Source organism: Falco naumanni, chromosome 4, assembly GCF_017639655.2.
Source record: "Falco naumanni isolate bFalNau1 chromosome 4, bFalNau1.pat, whole genome shotgun sequence".
NCBI lineage: Eukaryota > Metazoa > Chordata > Aves > Falconiformes > Falconidae > Falco > Falco naumanni.
Window position 1 is genome coordinate 62,423,991 of NC_054057.1, and position 20,312 is coordinate 62,444,302.

A 20,312-nucleotide genomic window follows, 5' to 3' on the forward strand; every position below is an offset into this window, starting at 1 on the left:
GCGGGGGAGCCTGGCGCCGGGAGCCCCCGCCCCGCAGAGGTACCGGCAAGGGAGGGCAGTGCGCGGCGGCGCCCGGCCAGCAGGGGGCGCTGTGCGGCTCGGAGGGAGGGCGGGCCGGGGGCACGGGCTGGCCCCTGCGTGGCCGCGGCCGGGCCATGGCGGAGCTGCACGCCCACCTCGGGGCGCCGGAGCGGGCGGAGGCGGCGGTGTGGGACGCGCTCCCCTGGGAGCTGCCGCTCCCCGCGGTACGGCCGGACCGAGGGAAGCGTGGGATGGGGGTCCCTGTGGGGCTTGGGGGGGGGGCCCTGGGGCCACTTAGGGGGCTGGGGGCGGGTGGTGGGGGCTGGAAGTGGGTCTGGCGGGTCACTTAGGGGGGGGCTGCTGTGCGTCTGAGGAGGGGCTGGTGATGGGCCATGGGGGCTACTTAGGGGGTTGGAAGCAGGCCGGGGGTGGGTCACGTAGGGGTGTATTGTGGGGCTGAGGGGGGTGGGTGGGCTGATAATGAGTGGGGGGGGGCACTTAGGGGGCTGGGGGTGGGGCAGTGGGGCTGGAAGCGGACCTGGGGGGTCACATAGGCTTTTGTGGGGCTGAGGTGGGGGCCCACTTACGGGGATGGAAAGAGGCCTGGGGCGTCACATAGGGGGCCATTGTGGGGCTGAGGGGTGGCTGGGGGCCAGTGATGAGCCATGGGGCAACATAGGGGGCTGGGGGGGGATGATGGGGGCTGGAAGTGGACCTGGGGGCTCACTTAGGGAGCTGGTGGGAGGTTGAAGAGGCTGAGAGTGAGCCTGGGGCACGCTTATGGGACCATTGAGGGGCTGGGAGCTGTTTGGGTGGGAGCTGCCCCCTCCTACAGCCCAGCCCCTCCTGTGTTCCCAGGTGCCAGTGAGTTTCGAGGACATCACGGTGCACTTCAGCAAGCAGGAGTGGGCGAGCCTGGACGATGGGCAGAAGGAGCTGTACAGGACTGTGATGGAGGGCAACTACGAGACACTGGTGTCCTTGTGTAGGCTCCGTTTGTGCTGGTTTGGCAGCTGCCATCACTGCCCAGAGAGCTCTCTCTTGGGGTTACTTTACTGCCTCTCTGCATGTCACTAGGCTCTCCAGCCCTCAAAGGACCCCCTGAATTCCCTGTCCCCTCTGGCAGTGGTCACAGGAGGGGGTAGTAAGCACTCAGTGTCTCCTCCACTTGGAGAACAGTGAACTCCCTGGGTTGTCATCACAGAAATTCCTTCTTCCACACCTGTCTAGATCCTGGTGTGACCTGCTGTTGGCCCAGCAGATGTGCCGTGTGTTGGTCCCAGCGTGGGGCATGAGGCTGGCTGTGCTCCCTCAGTGCAGGGGGGCAGCTAGGCAGGGGAGCAGATCTGGGGCAGTGGCTGGCGTGCTTCTGGGTGGATTTTCAAATGCATGGCCCTCACAGCTGGGAATGGACTTCCCAAAAGGTCCAGTTGGACTCAATCTTAAAGGTCTTTTCCATTCTAAATGATTCTGTGACACCCCGCTTAGCCTGCCAGGGCCTTGTGCTTGTAATTAATTCTCTCCAGTGCTCAGGTGATGGAGCGGGGGCCTGGAACTCCCAGCCAGGGCTGTCCCCTCTTGCCGTGGGACATCCCTGCAAGCGCAGCCCGAGGAGGCAGAGCAAAAGCTCTGAGGAAGGAGGCGAGGGGTGAGTGTGTCCCAAGGCAGGGCAGGGAACTCCTGCCTTCCCATGGCCGTGCCACTTGTTGCAGCGGGGTGAGCTAGCCCTTCGCCCTCAGCCAGTGCTGCCTGCTGGGGCGGAGCAGCAGTACCAGTATGTGGTGGTTGGAGCCAGTACAGGCAGTGGGGCAGACTGTGGGGAGGTGCACTCAGGTAATGTTCAGTCAGGAGCCTTACAGTTCTCTTCCCGTGCTTCAGGGTATTTTCGGGTCTGCAAGGTGAATTTCTGGGAGAACAGGGGGGCCTCTGTAGCAGGGATTTTCCCCGCATGGAGCAAGGATGGATTTTCTTGCCGTTGTTGCTGGGGGACGTGCCAGAGGGGTCTTTTCATATTCCCCCTAGAAGCACTGCCTGACGGTCCCTTTTCGCATCCATAACTCCCTGTGTGCCAGAACTGCTACTGCCGCGGTTAGAGATGAAGTTTCTCCAGGCTAGGACTGACTCTCTGTTGACAGGCTGTGGGTGCACCCACAAAGATGCTGTCGCACCTTGCCTCTGATGTCTGTCTTGCTCTTGAACAGACTGTGCCCTGTTCAAGCCTGAACTCTTATTTCGGCTCGAAAGAGGAGAAGAGCTGTGCATGCCAGCAGAGTCAGACCTGAAGGCAGCAGACGTGTCCCCGGAGCCAGCCGCAGGTGTGTGATGCTGAGTTCTTCATGTCAGACTCCTGGCACCTGGCTGCTGGCCGGGACGGTTGTCCCCAACCACAGGGACTGAGGTGTCTCCTGTGATCGCTGTGGACAGTGTGCTGAGAGAGGACACCGGGAATGTATGCTGGGACACATAAATAGCCAGGCAACACTCCCCTGACCCAGCAGCTGCGGTGTGCTGCAGAGATCCTGGTGCCCGGTGGGCCCAGGAGGGGGGACCCCCGCCTCTGCACTTCCTGCTCTGAGCTCCCAGCTGGCTGCTGGTAAAGCCATGTGCCCTTCTCCTCTGCAGAGCCGGGCTGCCTGAGCAATGACAGTCTGCTGGAGCAGGTGACAAAGGAGTCTTGCGAGGAGAACTGTAGGGACCTGAAGGAAAGCAGGAGCCTGGCGATGACGGCAGACTGCATTGCCCGTGAGTGGCTGGTGAACCCGGTATATGCGAGGGGTCCTAGGCCCCTGCCTGCCTGTTTCTCACCCAGCATCACCATCGCTCCTCTTGCCTTTACAGCACACATCCCTCACGAAGCCACCGCTATCCCAGCAGATCTCAGGCAGCCAACCCTGTTACCTTCCTGCCCGGTCCCTACACGTTGTCACGAAGAGGTGAATCCGAGCTCGTCTCCAGCGCCGCCTCCTGCAGCAGGTACTGGGGCAGAGCCCCGCATCCCTCCTTGGCAGGGCTGGCAGCCTCAAGGAACACCGGCCGGCTCAGAGAGTGGCGGGAGGTTTGCACAGGGCTCACTCTGGGGCTTTCAGGAAGGGTTTTTACACAATTCAGGCCAAGAAAAGGTTCTGACAGTAAATCCTGTTGCTGGCCTCGAAGCCATAAAGGGTGAGGCGTGGTATGGTGTCAGCCAGCCCACCCAGTTGATTTGCTTTGAAGGACGACCCCTGATGTTTCTGTTGAATGCCCTCGATCCTACCTAGGTGACATTGCCACTTCAGACTGCCCTTGCGGTGTCTGTGGGGATGAGCTGTAGCTGTGCTCATCTTTTACGCGGTCCAGGTGTGAAGATGCGGAGTTGGAAGAGGAGGGCAGGGCCAAGATGTGTGCTGTGTGCTGGCTGGGGAGGTTGTGGGAGGCGAGGGGAGGGTTGGGAGGAAAGCCCTTTGCTGTTTATGCCTTCTCAGAACCACATGGAAAAGTAATACTTGGGTTCTGAAAAATTTCCAGCTGATGCCAATGTGGGGGTCCCAATGGAGGTACCGCAGGAGGAGGTTGTTGCGGAGAAGCAGGCAGTGCCTGTAACACCCTCGAAGGGTCTGGAAGAGGAGGAGACGAAAGATTCAGGGAATGATGGCCAAGGTCTGGCGGCAGATGTTCCCAATGAACTGGTTAAGGAGGCAATACCAGATGTCCACAGAACGATGCCGCAGGCAGATCCCAGCTGCACCATCACCTCCCCAAGAAAGCCCATAGAGAGCCCCTGCGTGGGCCGGACTGCAACCTGCCAGCGAAATTCCACCCGGGAGAAATCCTACTCCTGCCCTGTGTGCAGGAAAAACTTTCTGCTGAAGATCAACCTGATCATCCACCAGCGGAACCACAGGAACAGCGTGCCTTACGTCTGTACCCACTGCGGCTGCAACTTCATGTCCAAAAAGAAGATCCGACGTCACCTGCGGTTCTGGGCGTCCAAGGGGTTCTGCCAGCCCTTGGAGGGGGAGCAGTGCCCCGGCCGGGCGGTGGGCCCTGCCTCCCAGCCCTGCACCCAGAGCAGTACCATGTGGCAGGTGCCCAACCCCAACCAGTACCCGCTGTCGCCTGGGGTGATGTACACGTGCAACCTGTGCGCGGAGAACTACTCCAGCCAGCGCTTCCTGGTGCTGCGCCAGCACAGGCTAACCACCGCCTGATCCTCTGGCCCTGCTGTGTCAGGTGCCTCACTCAGCCTGCTGACTTTGTCCGCTGCTGGCAGACCCTAGCAGGCGCTGGCACAAACCAAAAGACTTCCAAGTGATGCTGCCACCTGATAGCACATCAGAGGGTCCACGTGTGGCAACGTGCCCCTGCAGGGACCAGCTCCCTGTCACCCATTGAGGTGGAGGTGGGAGGCACAGCAAAAGCGCAGGTGGGAGACCAGCGGGTGTGCTGGTGATGGGCTGCGCTCCTGCCATCTCCTCACCCCCTTCAGCTGTGGGTGTGAGCTGACCGAGGAAGGCTGGAGCACCGGCCGCGTCACCCAGCTCCTGCCCACCACCGGGATGGATGGTGCCTGGCCCTGTCCACGCAGACCCTTCATGTGCCAGTTGCTCCTTGTTCCTTGGCCCCGGGATGGTGGGACAGCGGGAGTGGGACCCTGTTTCTGGAGGGCACCAATAGATGCTGTAGTCACCAGGATGTCTCCCATGGCTCCATGTGGCTTCCTTCGGCTCTGGGGGGGCCTTGCTGTGCCTGGCTGGGGTGGGGTACTGGGAATGCCGGTGGGTTCCTCCTGGTGGGATGTGATGGGGGAGTGATGCCAGGGGAGCACTGGTGTGTGTGGGTCAGCTGGTGGTGGGGGTCTTGTGGGCTGGAATAGTGGCAGGTGGGAGCTGCAGTGTCAGGGCGGGGGTGGGGATGGGATGGAGGTGAGGATAGCGTGGGATGAGGACGGAATGGGATGGGATGGGGATAGGATGGGGTGGGGACAGGGATGGGACGGGGATAGGATGGGATGGGATTGGAATGGGATGACGGGATGGGGACACGATGGGCCGGGCCGGGGTGGGGATGGGCGGGGGGTGCGTGGCGTGGCGGCGCCGCGGGCGGGCCGGCAGGGGGCGCTGTGGCGCGGCGGAGGCGGCGGTGCGGGCGGCCATGGCCCGCTGGGGCCCCGCGCAGGTACCGGCTCCCCTCACCCCCTCGCCCCCCGCCCCCCGGCTCCGGGCGGCCGGTCCCGGCCCTGGCCCTCGCCCGTCCCCACCCCGGCGTCAGCCCGCGGGGGCGGCGGGCCCGGGCGGGCCCTGGGCCGCGGCGAGGGGCCCGGCCCGCCGGTATGGCGGCCCCTCACGGCCCGTCTCCTCTCCGCAGCAGGAGCCCGAGTGGGCGCCCGAGGCCTGGCAGCCGCCGCCGCCCCCCGCGCCCGGCCCCGAGGCGGCCAAGCCGGCCGCGGCCGAGATCTCGCTGTGGACGGTGGTGGCGGCCGTGCAGGCGGTGGAGCGGAAGGTGGAGTCGCAGGCGCTGCGGCTGCTCAGCCTGGAGGGGCGGGCGGAGACGGCGGAGCAGAAGGTGTCGGGGCTGGAGGCGGCCGTGCGGGACTTCGGCGGGCGGCTGGAGCGCAAGTGGGCGGCGCTGGCCGCGCTGCTGCGGGACAACGCGCGGCGCCTGGAGCACGTCGAGCGGCAGCTGCAGCACCGCAGCGGCTGGGCGGCCCGCCCCGGCCCCGGCCCCGGCCCCGGCCCCGGCGACCACCAGCCCAAGGTAACGGTGGCGAGCCCGCGGGGGCGTCCCTCGGGCGGCAGGGACGAGCCCACGGGGACAAGCCCCAGGTGACAGGGACGTGCCCACGGGGACGTGCCCACGGGGACATGCCCACGGGGACGGGGACGAGCCCATGGGGATGTGCTCACAGGCACAGGGATGAGCCCACGGGGATGGGGATGAGCCCACGGAGACAAGCCCCAGGTGACAGGGACATGCCCACAGGGATGAGCCCACGGGGACGTGCCCACAGGGATGGGGACATGCCCACAGGGATGGGGACGTGCCCACAGGGATGGGGACGAGCCCCGGGTGACAGGGACATGCCCATGGTGATGGGGACGAGCCCTGGGTGATGGGGACGAGGCCTGGGTGATGGGGACATGCCCACGGTGACGAGGATGAGCCAAGGCAGACAGGGATGAGCCAAGGGTGACAGAGGTAAGCCTTCAGTAACAGGGATGTGCCCGTGGTGGCAGGCATGAGCCCCCACTAACAGTAACATGCCCACAGTGACGGGGACAAGCCCCTGCTAATGGGGACTAGCCCCAGCTAACAGGAATGTGCCCAAGGTGATGGGGAGGAGCCCCAGATAATAGGGATGTGCCCAAGGTGACAAACAGGGACAAGCCCCAGCTAACAGAAATGTGCCCAAGCTAACGAGGACAAACCCCAGCTAATGGGCATGTGCCCAGGGTAACGGGGACAAGGCTCAGATAACAGGGACAAGCCCCAGCTAACGGGGATGTGCCCTGGGCACCCGTGTGGCCAGTGAGATGTGGCATGGGCTCTTGTGGAGAGCTGCCCACAGCAGCATGGATGCGGCCCTGCCAGTGCTCCGCGTCGAGAGCCAAGGCAGCACCTGGGGACCTCCTGCTCTCCCCTGTCCCCGCTGAAGAGGGGGAGCAGAACACGACCCCCCTGAGCATTTTCAGCCTTGTTGGGTCCTACTGGTCACCTACCAGTGGGACGGTGCCTTCCCACTTTGAGGGGGTTACTGCTCACCCAGCTGTTCCAGGCTGCCCGTGCGGCTCAAGGGAACGAGAGGTGCTCGTGACCCTGTCCCGGTTGTGTGGGGGGACACAGCTGAGCCTCACTGGGCCGCCTTGACATTGTTCCCTGTGTTCAGGCTGTGACACGACTCCTTCCACAGGAGTGCTGGGCCCGCACTGCCTTACCCCCCAGTCCGCTTTCCTGGGGGAGCGGTGGAGCTCGGGGGATGGATGCGGTGGGGCAGCGCCAAGGCAGTGCCTCCTGCGGTTTCAGGTGCCAGCAGCGTGTGAAGATGATGCAGCCACTTTGCCGGAGCAGGAGTGGGGGAGCTTGGACAGCCAGCAGAAGGAGCTCTACAGGGTTGCGATGAAGGGGAATTACGAGGCTGCGGTCTCTCTGGGTGAGGATCAGTCTCAGCTCACGTGTCAGATGCGTTAGTGTCCCTTGGGCTGAATCCAGCTTATGGCTGCTTGTAGGCTGCGGTGTTGTCTGGGCAATTGGAGAACAAGTGGTGAGAGGTGAAATCGTTACACCTTTAAGGTTTGGTGCCCTTTGGTTGTGGGTGACAGCTGTGCTTCATGCTCACCCTGTGCATCTGAAGAACACCTTGTCTCACCAACATCACGGTGCTGTCAGTCGGGGCACACGGACACTGCCAGGATTCGGCCCTCTGTCACTCCTGACTTGCCCTGTGAGGCTTTGCCCCCGTGGGCAGGAGCACTGCCAGAGGAGCCAGTGCCCACTGGAGTCCCGGGACTCAGCACAGTGTCTGCAGGAGCAGAGGAGACCTTTCCCATGCGGTCAGGACAGCGTGTGGTGGGGATTTCAGGAGACGTGTCCATGCTGTGTTCTGCAGCCTGTGTTTGTGTGCCATTCTTTGCCAGGATGTGGGCCATACGTATACCACCCTGTAGGGCTTTGCTGTAGACAGGCCTAAATTTTAGCACTAATTATTTTTGGCTGAAATTTTGAAGGCCAAGTGGCTGACGGTTGCTTCTTGGGGTAATTGAAATCATTTGCATGGTTTGGCCAACACCAGCCTGCTTGCTGGGACGGTCCTGGGACACCTGAGCAAGCCACTGCTCTGGGACCCCAGAACCCCTCTGGGTGTCCCGCAGCAGTCCTTTATCGAGGAGAGCTGGTGCTGGTCCCCAACATCAGCAGCTGCTACTGCCAGTTCTTCCTTCCCAGGACCCGGGGATGCCAGCTCCAAACCTGCACTGCTGCAGCCAGCCGAGGACGGGGAGGATTCAGGTATGACAACCCACAGGCTGCGGGGAAGGGAGCGGTGTCAGGGCACCTCGGTGGCCGTGAGTCACGGCAGTGAAGGCTGAGAACGACCACTAACGACACACCTGGGCTGGGCAGGGTCTGTGCTGGTGTGCTGCTCTCCTGCTGCCCACACGCCGCTGCTGCCTGCCCACAAAGCAGCGGGGCAGGAGCCTGTGTGTCTGCAGCACTGCCCCTGCCACTCCTACTGGAGACAGGACCAGCCAAGCCCATCGGGTCCACACAGGGAGTGCCTCCAGTCTTGCACGGGGTTGGAAGCTGTTGGGATTTAAGCCATGTGATTAGGGCCTCCTTAAAACTTTTAAGACCAAATCTTTAAGCCCAGAAGAGCCCCCTTGCCAGAAAGAGCCCAAAATAGGGAGACTTGAGGCAAGGCTTAGCATGGGGGTGGCTCTGTGGCTGTATGCCTGCAGGCAGATGCTCCCTCCTGCTCCTGGAAGGTTTTGCTTTGATCCTTTTCCCCAGATTCACCCACCTAAACTCTGCCATTCCTGACAAAGTTCCTTCCAGGACAGAGGAGTCTGCAGCCTCAACTTTGCCTTCACATTTCCTCTGTTTTGGTTTCTTTATGCGTATTGCGTTGTCAGTCCATCAAATGTCCCCAAGGTCCAACAAGATACCCAGATAACCCCCAAAAGGTGCCAACACTCCCCTCCACCCCATGTGCCCTTTTCCCGCTTTGCTCTCGGTAAAACCTTCCTGCTCCATTTCTAGTAGTGTGTTTGCTGGTTCGTCTTGCCAGTGTGCTGCTGGGGAAGCTCAGCCTCCGCTCCTGCGCTGGGGGTGCGGGCACGGGCAAGCTTCCTCTGCTGGGAATGAATTGCTGTCTTTCAGCAGGTGAGAAGGTCGTGATCAAGACAGAAGAGCAGCAGCCCCTGGAGGAAGGATCTGAAATCCTGGCTCTGCCACCAGCACCCTCAGTGAGACTGGAAGAGGAGGTTCCCCTGGGCCAGGTGCAGCCGATGCCCTGGGAGAGCCACGCTGGCTTGGATGGGCAGAAGGCAGGAGAGGGCTTAGGCGAGTTCTGCAAGGATGGGACCGCCCAGCCGGAATTTAAGCCTGTGGTGGTGCCAGTGGAAGCTCACCCGGCCCCAGGCTTGCCCTTCCCAACAGAGCACGTGCTCGGTGTGGGGACTGACCAGCTGTTTGCGCTGCCCCAAGGAATGCCTCTGGGGGAAGACACCACCGCAGAGGTGGCCTCGGAGCAGCCCAGCTCAGAGCAGCATCGTCCCTGTGACGCAGGGGAAGAACCTCGTGCCCTCCCGCTGGGCTGGAAGAGCGTCCGGCTGAAGCGCAACCTCCTGGTGCGGCAGCAGAGCCAGGCGAGGAAGAGCAATGGCTCCTTCATCTGCACAGCCTGTGGGAAGAGCCTGGCTCACCACGCTGCGCTGCTGCGGCACCAGCGCCTGCACACGGGTGAGCGTCCTTTCCAGTGCCCTGCCTGCGGGAAGAGCTTCAACGAGAAGTCCAACCTCAACAAGCACTACCGCATCCACACCGGGGAGCGTCCCTACCGCTGCCCGGCCTGCGGCAAGGGCTTCATCCAGAAGCACCACCTCCAGAAGCACCAGCGCATCCATGGGGTGCAGCTGCGGGGTGGGTGGGCCGGCCGGCCTACGCGGGCCAGCGCCGCCGGGGAGCGGCTCTACCGCTGCATCGAGTGCACGGAGAGCTTTCCCCAGAAAGCGTCACTGGAGGAGCACCAGCGCCGGCACACCCAGCAGCGGCCCTTCCAATGCAACAGCTGCACCAAGAGCTTCCGGCACCGGCAGTCTCTGAACCACCACCAGAAGGTCCACGCCGTAGCCAGCTCTCCTGCCGTCAGCTTGCCGAGCCGTGGCCGGGAGCTGGAGACCAGCCCCTGCAAGGCTGTGACCCAGGATAACCGGTAGCGTGCAGGCCCGAGAAGGGAAGGGGCAGCATTTCTCCAGGCTGTTCCGCAGAGGTGCGGCGCCAGGCAGCTGGTGCCACATGCCGTGGGGCTGGCTGCAACGCCGTGGGGCTCTGCACCGCCTGGCCTGAGAGGAGCAGGATGGGGGCAGGCTGCTGCAGTGTGCGGCAGGGGAGTGGGCAGGGGGGGCAGGGACTGGCCCGGGGAGAGGCAGAGGTCCGGCAGCCAGAGCTGAGCCGGGTTGTGCCACTGCCCTGCGGGAGGGAGGTCTGGCTGAGGGGCAGCTGTCAGGTACCACGGAGCGGTTGAACTCAGGGTTATTTAAACACTACCGGTGTGGAGGTGGCGTGGGGGCGTTCGGTGGCCCAGGTAGGGGCTGTTGTGGCTGGGCAACAGCCAGGGTCGTCGGATGAGCCGGGAAGAGACTCAGATAAAGGACTGGGCTGACATGGTCTCCTCTTGTGCTCGGGGGCGTTGGCGAGGGGGGCTGGCGCCGCACCACCGCTGCCTTGCGAAGGAGCCTCTCCTGTGGGTGCAGTCCCGTGCGCAGCTCCGGCTTGGAGCCATCACCCACTGCTTCCTACCACCTTCCCAAAGGGTGCGAGGCCCTTTGCTCTCGGGTGTGGGGAAGGAGCCCAACCGTCCGTGCCCCCCCTCCCTGAGTCCTCACCGTTAACGCAAGCCAGGAGCTGGAGTGCAACCCCTACACCGTGGGACCCCCCAGCAGTGTTGAGGGTGCAGCGCTGGCAGGACAGAGTGCTGCCTCCCGCGTACAGCCCTGCCCCTGGCGCTCAGCACCGCTCCATCACCCGCCTTTCCATGGTCCCTTTGGCCGCTTGTCCTCCCAGCTGGGGAGAGCCCGGGCGACCTTCCCAGCCGTGGTCCCTGTGGGGTGTCCCCAAGCAGTGCTCATGCCCCCTGCTTTGGCCCTCGTGTGGGGGTAGGCTGGGGTGGTGGTGGCCACATCCGCTGAGGGCACCCCTGCGGCTTCGGCAGCCATGTTGGGCACTGGCAGGACCATCCAGCAGGTGCAGGAGCTGGGGGGAGCATCCTGCCCCTCTGCCCAGCCCCAGGGCATCCACCAGGGTGCTGTCCCCAGTGCAGAAGACTGGGACATGCTGGGGGTCTCCAGTGAGGATGAGGATGGTGGCAAAGTGCCAGTGTCCCCCTGCAGCAGCTCAGGGGCTGCTCAGAGCAGAGGCAGCACAGAGACAGGCCCAGGCTCTGTGGGAGGCTATGGGGCCTTGTGGTCCAGCTGCCCCAGGCAGAGCCCTGCTGTGGGAGCTCCCCGAGCCCCCCAGCAGTGGCAGATGGCAGTCCCACACCTTACCCACATTCACCCTTGGGACATTCCCCAGGGTCCTGACCAGCAGAAGGGGGTAACAGAGCTGCCAGCAGTGACCCCCATGGCACCCCCAGGCTAGAGATGCCCTTTGCCTCGCTCTGCCCAGGCTGACCGAGGTTACTCCTGCAGCAGCAACGCACGACGGGGCCAGCTCAGCCCCCTCTCCAAAACAGACAGATGTACAGACAAATACTTTATTGATTCCATAGCCTGACAACAGGGCCTGGGATTTCACAGGAAAGGCCAGTCCCAGTTACAACAGCTTTGGGAGAGATGCCCCAGCTGGGGCAGTCAGTCTGGGAGAGGCCGGCCCCTCCACGCCCCCCACACTGCCCTTAGAGGTGCTGCCCACCAGCACTACTGCCACACCAGCCAACTCACGTCACTGGGATCAACTAGGGGTCTCTGGGATCTACCCTACTGGGGCGGGGAAAACCAGCTCGGTCACTACAGCCCATGCTGCTGTGCCGTGCCAGAGCCACCATCGCTGCACAACCATAAGGCATCACCCGCCCCTGTACCCTACCAGTGCCATCCCTTTGGGGAGACAGCGCTGACCTGTCTGCCCCAGTCACCCCCTCATGGCTAACGCTACAGTGCCCACACGCGCTGCACCACAATCACAGGGGACAGGAATCGAGTGAGAAACTGACTCAGAGGAGCAGTGGCATGATCTTCATGTCCCCAAGGAGAAGCAGCAATGACACTGCTGCCCCTCCCGCAGGGCAGGGAGGTGGCCAGGCACTGCTCGCTCGGTGCTGAGGATTAAGCCAGGACCCAGCACAGGCATTTCCTCAGTACCCAAAGTGCACCACCCGCAGCAGCGTCCCATCAGACCTTGTGAGTGACCAGGAATAAAAAATGCGATAAGCAAACTTGTTCCCAAGCTCCCTGCCCAGAGAGGGATAGAGACTTAGTGATATCAAATAATTACATCAGTGGAAAGAACAAAACAACACAACTGGAAAACTAAATTCAAGAGTCCCAACAACTGCTCCATTTGGTCTGCACGGCGACACCACCAGGACCAGTGTCCTCTCTCTGTAGAGTCTGTGCTTCCCAGCAGTGCACATGACGCATGCAGGGCTCTGGCCATGGATACGCATGGTTCAAGTGATTCGGGGAACACGGGAGCCACACCTGGCCCAGCTCTTGACACTTACCAGGTTCCAGGTACCCATCTGCCTCTGGGCAGGTCTCACACCACAAGATGTTTGAGGTAGCTAGCAGAACTACTTCCATAGGATTAGTTTTGGTGGATTCTGCACACGACTAAAGGAGACGACCTGCAGTTTGGAGAGTGGGGGCTTCCTTCCGCAGCGGGGCCAAGCAGAGCTGCTGTTCCTGTGCAAGAGCCAGCATCGGCACGCAGCAGCCGGCATGCCTGAGCCCCAGGGAGGGATCCACGCAGACTGCTGCTGCAGTGCAGGGCTAGTCTTACCCGTGAAGTATTTCTAAAGTGACTCTATCTGTGCAGCCTGGTCCTGAGGGAACTGACTCTCACAGGGTGTTTCTGGCTCTCGCAGGCTGGCCTTGTTGGAGGAAGGAGTGCTGCTGGGAGCTCAGAAACACCCGCAAGCACCCTCACAAGAAGAAAATATTGTGGTTTGATTTGTTCTACAGATCTTCCAGTGCAAAGCTCAGGTACTCCCAACTTGATCAAGAAGTTAGCAGGAGTTCCTCACCAGGGCAGGTTATTACACAAAAGCATGACCAGGATGCGATGGGGCCTCGGAGATGCCACGCTTGTCTTCATCTGGTGTCTTGGCCAAGAAACTTTGTCAGCGAAGAGCTCTTCGGGAGCTTGGCTCACCAGCTTGATTCCCTCCTCTCCATCATCTTCACCGTGTAATTGTATTTCCAAAGATGAGGGGTCAGCTGCAGCATCAAGTAATGGGTGAACTCAGCTGCTGTTTGCAGTTCCTCTCACTGGGCTGCAGGAGATGTACCTGTTAATCTCCCAGGAAGGTCAGCTTGGGAAGATTTTGTGCATCAGCCAGCAGACACAAGAGTCAGTGGAATGGTAAAGCATTTTGGATCACTGGAGGCTTCTGTAATTTGCTCACTGTGGTGTGGTATCCAACCTTTTGATTCCTCTTCCAGTTCAGGAAAGCTCCTAAAATCCAGTGGACAGTTCAGAACTCCAGCGCCCCACCACATGCAAGATCAACACTCACAGTTTCTCTCCAGGGACAGAGACAGTTCAGATCTTTCCTCTTGTCATTTCTGTCACCCCTGAAACTGCTGCCCTACTTCCTTGCCTAACCACAGGTCGGACGGGTCTCCCACCCAAGCTGGGGATGTGGCAGTTCTTGTCCTGCAGCTTGAGTTCTGCAGGAGCAACCAGGAGCACACTCGCTGGAACTGCTTTGGCTGCGGTGGCTGCAGGACTAACATTTTTCTCGGATGCCTGGGCTGGTGAGCGAGGAACGCGCCCACTCGCAGACACCTTCGGCGCCGCTTGCGGTTGGGGCTGCTGGGGTGCTAGCACCACGGTTGCGGGCTGTGCCACCGTGGGCTGCTGAGGCGCAGCCAGGGCTCTCTGGCGGTCGTGTATTTTCTCGTGGCGTGAGAGGTGAGTCCTACGGGTGAAGCACTTCTTGCAAGTGGCGCAGCAATACGGCCTGTCCACCGAGTGGGTCTGCAGGTGCCGCTGAAGGCTGAAGGTGCAAGAGAAAAACTTTTTGCAAAGATTGCATTTCACCACAGACTTCCTGTGAGACTTCGGGCTCTGCTGTCGGGGGAGACATGCACCGGACAGGCTCCCTCTGTCCAGCTCCGCCTTGGCCTGGCCCAGCCAGGGCCCCCCAGTCCCATTGCCCAGGCTGTGGGTGCCTCCAAAGAAAGCCCCGCAGAACTTCCCCCTCGGCCGGATCCTCAGCTCCGGGTGGACATTCCCCCAGACCTTGGCCCCAAAGGCCCTGTCTTTTATGTGGATGCTCTGGTGAAGGTCCAGGTGGCGCTTGTCCGCGAAGCTGATCTCGCACATGGTGCATTCGTAGGGCCCCTCTTTGGCGTGGTTCCGCTGGTGGATGATGAGGTTGATTTTCAGACGGAAACGCTTCCCGCACTCGGTGCAGGGGTGCGACCACTCGCGCACGTAGCCACGCCGACAGCTGCCCATCAGCAGGCTGCTGCTTGTGCACTTGCTTGGCTTCTTCTTGCTCTTGGCCTTAGTCTGCTCATCTTTGGGACACTTCTGGGCCTCTGGGCTGGGAGAAGATGCCTCAGGCTTCTCTTCCTTCACCTTGGCGTTTTCAGAAGAATCCCCTTCACATGCCATTTCATTTTTCGTTAAAAAGCCTTTCTCTGAAACAGAACAACATGGGCATCAGTCATTCCTGCTCCCAGGACAAACCGAGGTTGTGGTTAAGCCGCAAAGCACCAAGCAGGCTTTTAGCAATAAAGGAGCTACCAACAAATCTAAGAACACAGTTTGGAAAGATGCAAATGCCACCAGTGTTCTGCCCACGTGCCCTCAGCAACCCCAGCATGGTCTCAGGGGACAGATCTCTTGCTCCCAAGAAGAGCCAGGCTGTGGCCTGCTGCAGTGCCAACAGCACAAAGGGATCCACATCTAAAATGATGACACCAATGACGGCCACAAGGTGTAGCAGGAAAAAAGATCACTGAAAAGCGACTGCCTGCAGTACCTCAGGCTCTTCGCTTCTGTCAAGTTTGGGACTGCCAGCAAATGCCAAATGTTGCAGGCAAACTGGCTCACTTGAGTGCTGTGCAGCACTGAGAGCTGTGGGGAACTCTCCACCCCCTGCCGCCACCAGGCCATTCAGCTGGCACGCACCATGCCCAGAACCAGTGCCACTTGCACACAAGTGCCAGACACAGGCTCAGAGTCCCTGGAAGAGGGCAGTGCTCGGTGTGTTAGCTTGGCAAAGCTTCAGGACCAGAACAGAGGGTGTCTGCAGACAGCTGCCACCCCCTTCCCACACTCCCTGCTCTCTGCTTCTGGCATGGAGAAGAGGACTGTGCCCCTGGAAGCATTAGGCCACCCTGAGCTCAAGGCCAGCTCTGCCATAACGCAGCAGAGCTGGAGGAAGAAAGCATGCTACTGCTACCAGCTCTCCCCCAGTTCCTGATAGAAGGAACCTCACTGGACTGCTTTCCTTTCTGCAGGGATGATAGGGCTGAAACGCCTGACACCAGCCCCCTCCCTCACTCAGTGATAAGAAAGAGGCCCAATGCTCCCATCTCCCTCCCCATTTCAAGCACACTGGCGAGCTGGGAGCTGCCTCCTGCCTGCAGGTGCCTGTGCCTCTCCTGCACAGCATTACTCACTGGTGTTGGACTCAGCTGGGTCCTCTTCCATCCCCGTCTCAGGCTGATTTTCACTGTGCAGCTGCTCTTTCTGTGCATTCAGGGACATGATGTTCATCACCAGGATGGGGAGTTCTGTTTGCAGAGAACAATGTTAAAGACCTGTGGAGAGCTCACATTTTCCTGCTTTGGTATGACGCTGACTGGAGATAAACCGGGGGCACGTAGGAGTCAGAGAGAGCTGTGGCTTGAGAAGCCACAACATGTTGTACCAGGGGAGGTTTAGACTGGGTATTAGGAAAAATTTCTTCCCCGAAAGGGTAGTCAAGCACTGGAACAGGCTGTCCAGGGAGATGATGGAGTCACCATCCCTGGGGGTACTTAAAACAGATGTAGACGTGGTGCTTAGGGATGTGGTTTAGTGGTGGGCTTGGCAGTGCTGGGTTAGCAGTTGGACTCAATCATAAAGGTCTTTTCCAACCCAAACGACTCTAGGATTCTATGGAAAGCATGTGAGGCGTTAAAAGGAGCTGGAGCAAAGCCAAACGCAAGTACCAAAAGCAGAGGGAGGGCTGGGTGGAAGGACACCAAGGTGCTGTTGCCGTTGCAGAGCAACCTCATCCCTCCTAAACCCTCTCCGTCAACTCTACAGGTAGTGTTCCCATATTGCCTTGTGTTCAGGCCCTTGAACTCCTTCCATTTTCCCTGACAGCACCTTGCCCATGCACCCCAAGGCTTCTGCTTTTCCCTGGTGACGCTCCTCTTAAGCACAGTGACCTGCCATGCCCTCTCCCACGGACACTGCTAGGAGAGCTCCTGAGAGAGCTGGGACGGGAATGGCCTGGGAAAGCAAGTCCTCCTTGCACCCATGTAACTTACCTGTGTGAGCTTTGATGGAGACTTTATCTTGTCCTAAAGCCTTTTCCTTCTGGTCCATCTGTTCTGGTGTCTGCGGAGGCTCCTGACTGTCTCCAGCATGTGTCTGTGGCTTCCCCTGACCATCTTGGATGCTTGTCTGTGGGGACTTCTGACCGCCTCCGATACATGTCTGTGGCTTCTCCTGACCATCCTGGATGGTTGCCTGCAGGGACTTCTGACCAGCTCCAGTACGTGTCTGTGGGGGCTTCTGACTGTCTCCAGTACGCATCTGCGGGGATGTCTGACCATCTTTGACGCAGAGCTCTTCATCCCTCTCGATCTGGCAGAGGACGTCAGGCTTGGACACAGCGTCGTCTGCTCACGGGGCAGAGGACCGTATGCTTTATTAGGAACTGGCTACGCCTTCATTCTGTCAAAGTCTCAAACATTTTCAAGCGACCCTTCTCTCCCTGACCCCAGAGCTAGCAGGCAGCACAGACAGACACAAATATGTTACCCACGCTCTAACCAGAAAGGTGGTGCTGTTGGCCCTGCAGCAGGATTCACCCAGGAGCACAGCTGTAGCTCAAGCACAGAGAAGATCTAAGTAACAGAACATGAACTAAAATCTCAAAAGTGAGTGACAGCCTCTATGTAACATCCCTTCCCTCTCTTACCGGGAGCACTTGACAAACAAGCTCCCGAACATGCACCTGGGGTTTGTATTGTTTCTGGGTAACATTCCCCAAAGGACGGAGCCTGCCCTGCCTTCTCCCCTCCGCCAGTGCTCACCCAGCCTCTCCTGGGGCTCCTTCAACCCCCAGCCCCTCAGTCCTACAGAAAAGGGCTCCTGATCACAGCTCTGCCCACACATTTCTTTTTCTCCTGGCTCTGTCAGGGTCTGCCAGTCCCCTTCCAGCATCTCCTACCTTCTTGCCCAGCCTTTACACTCTTAACAATTATTTTTTCCAACTCTCCCACGGCATGCCCCACGGCTCTCCTGACCGCTTCTGCCCCCCCAGCAGTAGCAGAGCGGCTCCCACCTCCTCCTCCCGCTGCAGGCTCCCAGGTTCCTCACTTCCCACCATGTCTCCTCTCACCAAGGCAAGCAGGAGTGTCTCTGGAAGCCCTAGGGCTCATGCATGCAATCTGGTGAAGGACTGCCAAACTGCATGGACACAGGACTAAAAGGGATCACAAGTCGTCTGTCCCACCACTCCACACTCCATCCCAGTCCCTCCTGACAAGCTTTGTCTGTTTTTATCCACAGGATTCACCTGTCCAAGCATATACGTTCCTCTGTGGTGTGGTGGTTTAGTCAATTCAGTCAACAGACCCTCAGAATTCATTTCTAACAAAGACACGGCTGGGACATCTCCTGACAAAGCTGAGACAGGAACTGCCACCTCCTCCTGGCACCCACAGAATTTACCTGTGTCATCTTCCATGGGGACTTCATCTTCTCCCGAAGCCTCTTCCACCTGGTCCATCTCTTCTGGTGTCTTTGGGGGCTCCTGACCATCTCCACTATGTGTCTGTGGGGATGTGTGACCATCTTTGACGCAGAGCTCTTCATCCCTCTCAATCCGGCAGAGGATGTCAGGCTTGGACACAGCATAGTCTGTTCATGGGGCAGAGGACCGTATGCTTTATTAGGAACTGGCTACGCCTTCATTCTGTCAAACTCTCACACGTCTTCAAGCGACCCTTCTCTCCCTGACCCCAGAGCTAGCAGGCAGCACAGACAGACACAAATACGTTACCCACGCTCTAACCAGAAAGGTGGTGCCTCTTTCTTGGCCCTGCGGCAGGATTCACCCACGAGCACAGCTGTGGCTCAAGCACAGACCAAATCTAAATAGCAGAGCATGAACTAAATTCTTACAGGAATGGGAAAGGCTATAACATTTTCCTCCCATTTAAACTTTAGCAGTGACCTGAAGAGCAATTCTTTGGAGCTGTCATTCTGGTGTAGGGACAGAAAACTTTCTGCTCTGTAGAAATGTCTGTGTCAGATGGACAAAAGGAACAAGTTTATTCTGTTTCTACAGAATATTATTGAGAAAAGTGAAGCCTCAACTTCAGCAGCTGCACAGCGCAGCACGTTACTAGTCATGCCCAAGAAACAGCTTCTGGTGGGGAACATCTTACAGCCCAAATCATCCAAGAATGTGTTGGGTGTCCTTTGAAAGACTGAGTATGGTCATGCTTGTTAGTTCTTAGTTAGGTTAGATTGTTGTTAGTTAGATTAGTTGTTTAACCAAGGCAGATGGAAACATCCCTGTGACTTTGTATGGGGGCTAAATACACAGATAACAAGAACTAGTTCAAGGTGCAGTTATCAGACTTCACCCAGGTAATTCCTGAACTGTGCTGGAAGATCACGATGCTTCCCTGACCGTGGAATTCACTCAGGATTCACTGCTGCTCACTAGGAACAGCACCTAACATGGATTTTTTTTTTAACAATAGATACAGTTTGTATTATTATCACTCCTGTTATTTACTACAGATATTGTTCGTTGCTTACAAGCAGGAAGGAGGGAAAATGCATGGGTCTGACTGCCTGGGAGAGGTTCTGCTAGCTATGGGTGTCCTGCCCCACCAAACCAGACCATCAGCGGGGCCACGATGGGAAGCATCCAGCCTACCCACAAGAGCTCATCCAGAGACACAAACTCTGTGCCTCACCCAGGGAGATGAGCGTCTCGTAGTTCCCCCGCATCACAGCCTTGTACAGATCCTTCTGCCAGCGGTCCAGTCTCTCCCACTCCTGCTCGTTGAAGTAAACTGAAATATCATCGAATGTGAGCGGTACCTAGAATCACAAATATTACGTGCTTGGTGACTTACGATGCAGCTAGATAACGGGAAACCACGGGCCTGGATGCCAGTGCTTGTCTTTGGCTGCTGGAGCTCAGGGCAGGTACAGAGCAAGGCAGGCCTGGCCAAGCCTGGGGCTCGGGGGTGCTCGCCGGGCGGGCAGGCCGGCCGGGCGCCCTTACCTTGGGCACCTCGCCCCGGGAGCTGGGGGGCAGCCGCAGGATCCAAAAGTTCCTGTTCTTCAGGAGGTTCTCCACGTTGTCCAGGCGCTGCTGGAGCTGCCCGCAGCGCGGCAGGAGGCCGCCCAGCGCCGCCAGGCTGCTACCCAGCTCCCCCAGCAGGGTCTCGCAGGCCACCAGCCGCCGCTCGGCCCGCTCCGTGCGGCTGCGCAGCTCCCGCAGCTCCTGCCCCGCCGCCGCCTGCGGGCCCATGGCCGGCGCCTTCTGCGTGGGGGGGCGCGGGGCCTGGGGGGGCAGCGGTCAACCGCGGCAGGGGCAGGCCCCGGCCCGGCCCAAGCGCGGCCGCGGCCCGGGAACGCGCCCGCGGCGCCCCCGGCCCCCCAAGGGCCTTCCCCGGCCCCCGGCCCCCCGCCTCCCATCGCCGCGGCTGGCCCCCCGGGCCCGCTCTCCCCCGCCCCTAGCCTGTCCCCCGGAGCCCCCCCGCCGCCGCCCCCCCCCCCGGGCCAGGGCCCGCCGCGGCCCCGGGCGCAGACAGCCCCGGCCCCGGCCCCCGGCGCGACCCCAACCTGCGCTGGATCCCGGCGGGACATGGCGGCCTGCCCGCGCGCCCTGCAGCAGCACCGCCTGCAGGGGCGGAGCCTCGCCCGCGCTGCGGCGCCCCCTGGCGGCCGGGAGGAGGCGCGGCGGGTCGGGGCCACCGACCCCCGCGCCCCGTCGGCTGCCCCAGTCCCCCGGTGCCACCGACCGCCGGACGCCCCAGACTCCCACGGATCCGCCGGTGCCACCGACACCCGGTGCCCTGGTGCCACCGACCACCGGACCCCGTCAACTTCCCCAGTGCCTCGGTGCCCCAGACCTCGCTGCCCACCGACCGCCCGGGCCTGCCGGTGCCCCCGAGCCCAGC

At 60.4% G+C, this 20,312-nt stretch overlaps 3 protein-coding genes across 5 annotated transcripts; 2 read left to right on the forward strand and 1 right to left on the reverse strand.

The window, feature by feature from the left end:
* Nucleotides 1-109: 109 nt before the first annotated feature.
* Nucleotides 110-4,689, forward strand: LOC121086992 (zinc finger protein 777-like). Of its 2 annotated transcripts, XM_040591530.1 has the most exons (6): nucleotides 110-245; nucleotides 880-1,006; nucleotides 2,223-2,336; nucleotides 2,644-2,763; nucleotides 2,860-2,994; nucleotides 3,526-4,689. In XM_040591530.1, the coding sequence occupies exons 1-6, from the start codon at nucleotides 156-158 to the stop codon at nucleotides 4,206-4,208; spliced, it is 1,269 nt and encodes a 422-aa protein (XP_040447464.1). In that variant the 5' UTR covers nucleotides 110-155; the 3' UTR covers nucleotides 4,209-4,689. The 2 variants fall into 2 exon arrangements, with proteins under 2 accessions (XP_040447464.1, XP_040447465.1); XM_040591531.1 differs by lacking the exons at nucleotides 110-245; nucleotides 880-1,006 and adding an exon at nucleotides 1,097-1,669.
* A 440-nt stretch (nucleotides 4,690-5,129) lies between these two features.
* Nucleotides 5,130-10,375, forward strand: LOC121086986 (zinc finger protein 777-like). Of its 2 annotated transcripts, none has more exons than XM_040591524.1 (5): nucleotides 5,130-5,175; nucleotides 5,365-5,754; nucleotides 7,021-7,147; nucleotides 7,939-8,001; nucleotides 8,872-10,375. In XM_040591524.1, the coding sequence occupies exons 1-5, from the start codon at nucleotides 5,152-5,154 to the stop codon at nucleotides 9,927-9,929; spliced, it is 1,662 nt and encodes a 553-aa protein (XP_040447458.1). In that variant the 5' UTR covers nucleotides 5,130-5,151; the 3' UTR covers nucleotides 9,930-10,375. The 2 variants fall into 2 exon arrangements, with proteins under 2 accessions (XP_040447458.1, XP_040447459.1); XM_040591525.1 differs by having other exon boundaries at nucleotides 8,875-10,375.
* Nucleotides 10,376-11,453: 1,078 nt separating this feature from the next.
* On the reverse strand, nucleotides 11,454-20,058 carry LOC121086981 (zinc finger protein 282-like). The gene is made up of 7 exons (XM_040591508.1): nucleotides 19,975-20,058; nucleotides 19,412-19,693; nucleotides 19,098-19,224; nucleotides 17,839-18,027; nucleotides 16,428-16,781; nucleotides 15,570-15,683; nucleotides 11,454-14,582 (listed from the first exon to the last, which is right to left on the reverse strand). Exons 1-7 carry the CDS (start codon nucleotides 19,996-19,998, stop codon nucleotides 13,477-13,479), a joined length of 2,196 nt encoding a protein of 731 aa, XP_040447442.1. The 5' UTR covers nucleotides 19,999-20,058; the 3' UTR covers nucleotides 11,454-13,476.
* Between the last annotated feature and the right edge of the window lie 254 nt (nucleotides 20,059-20,312).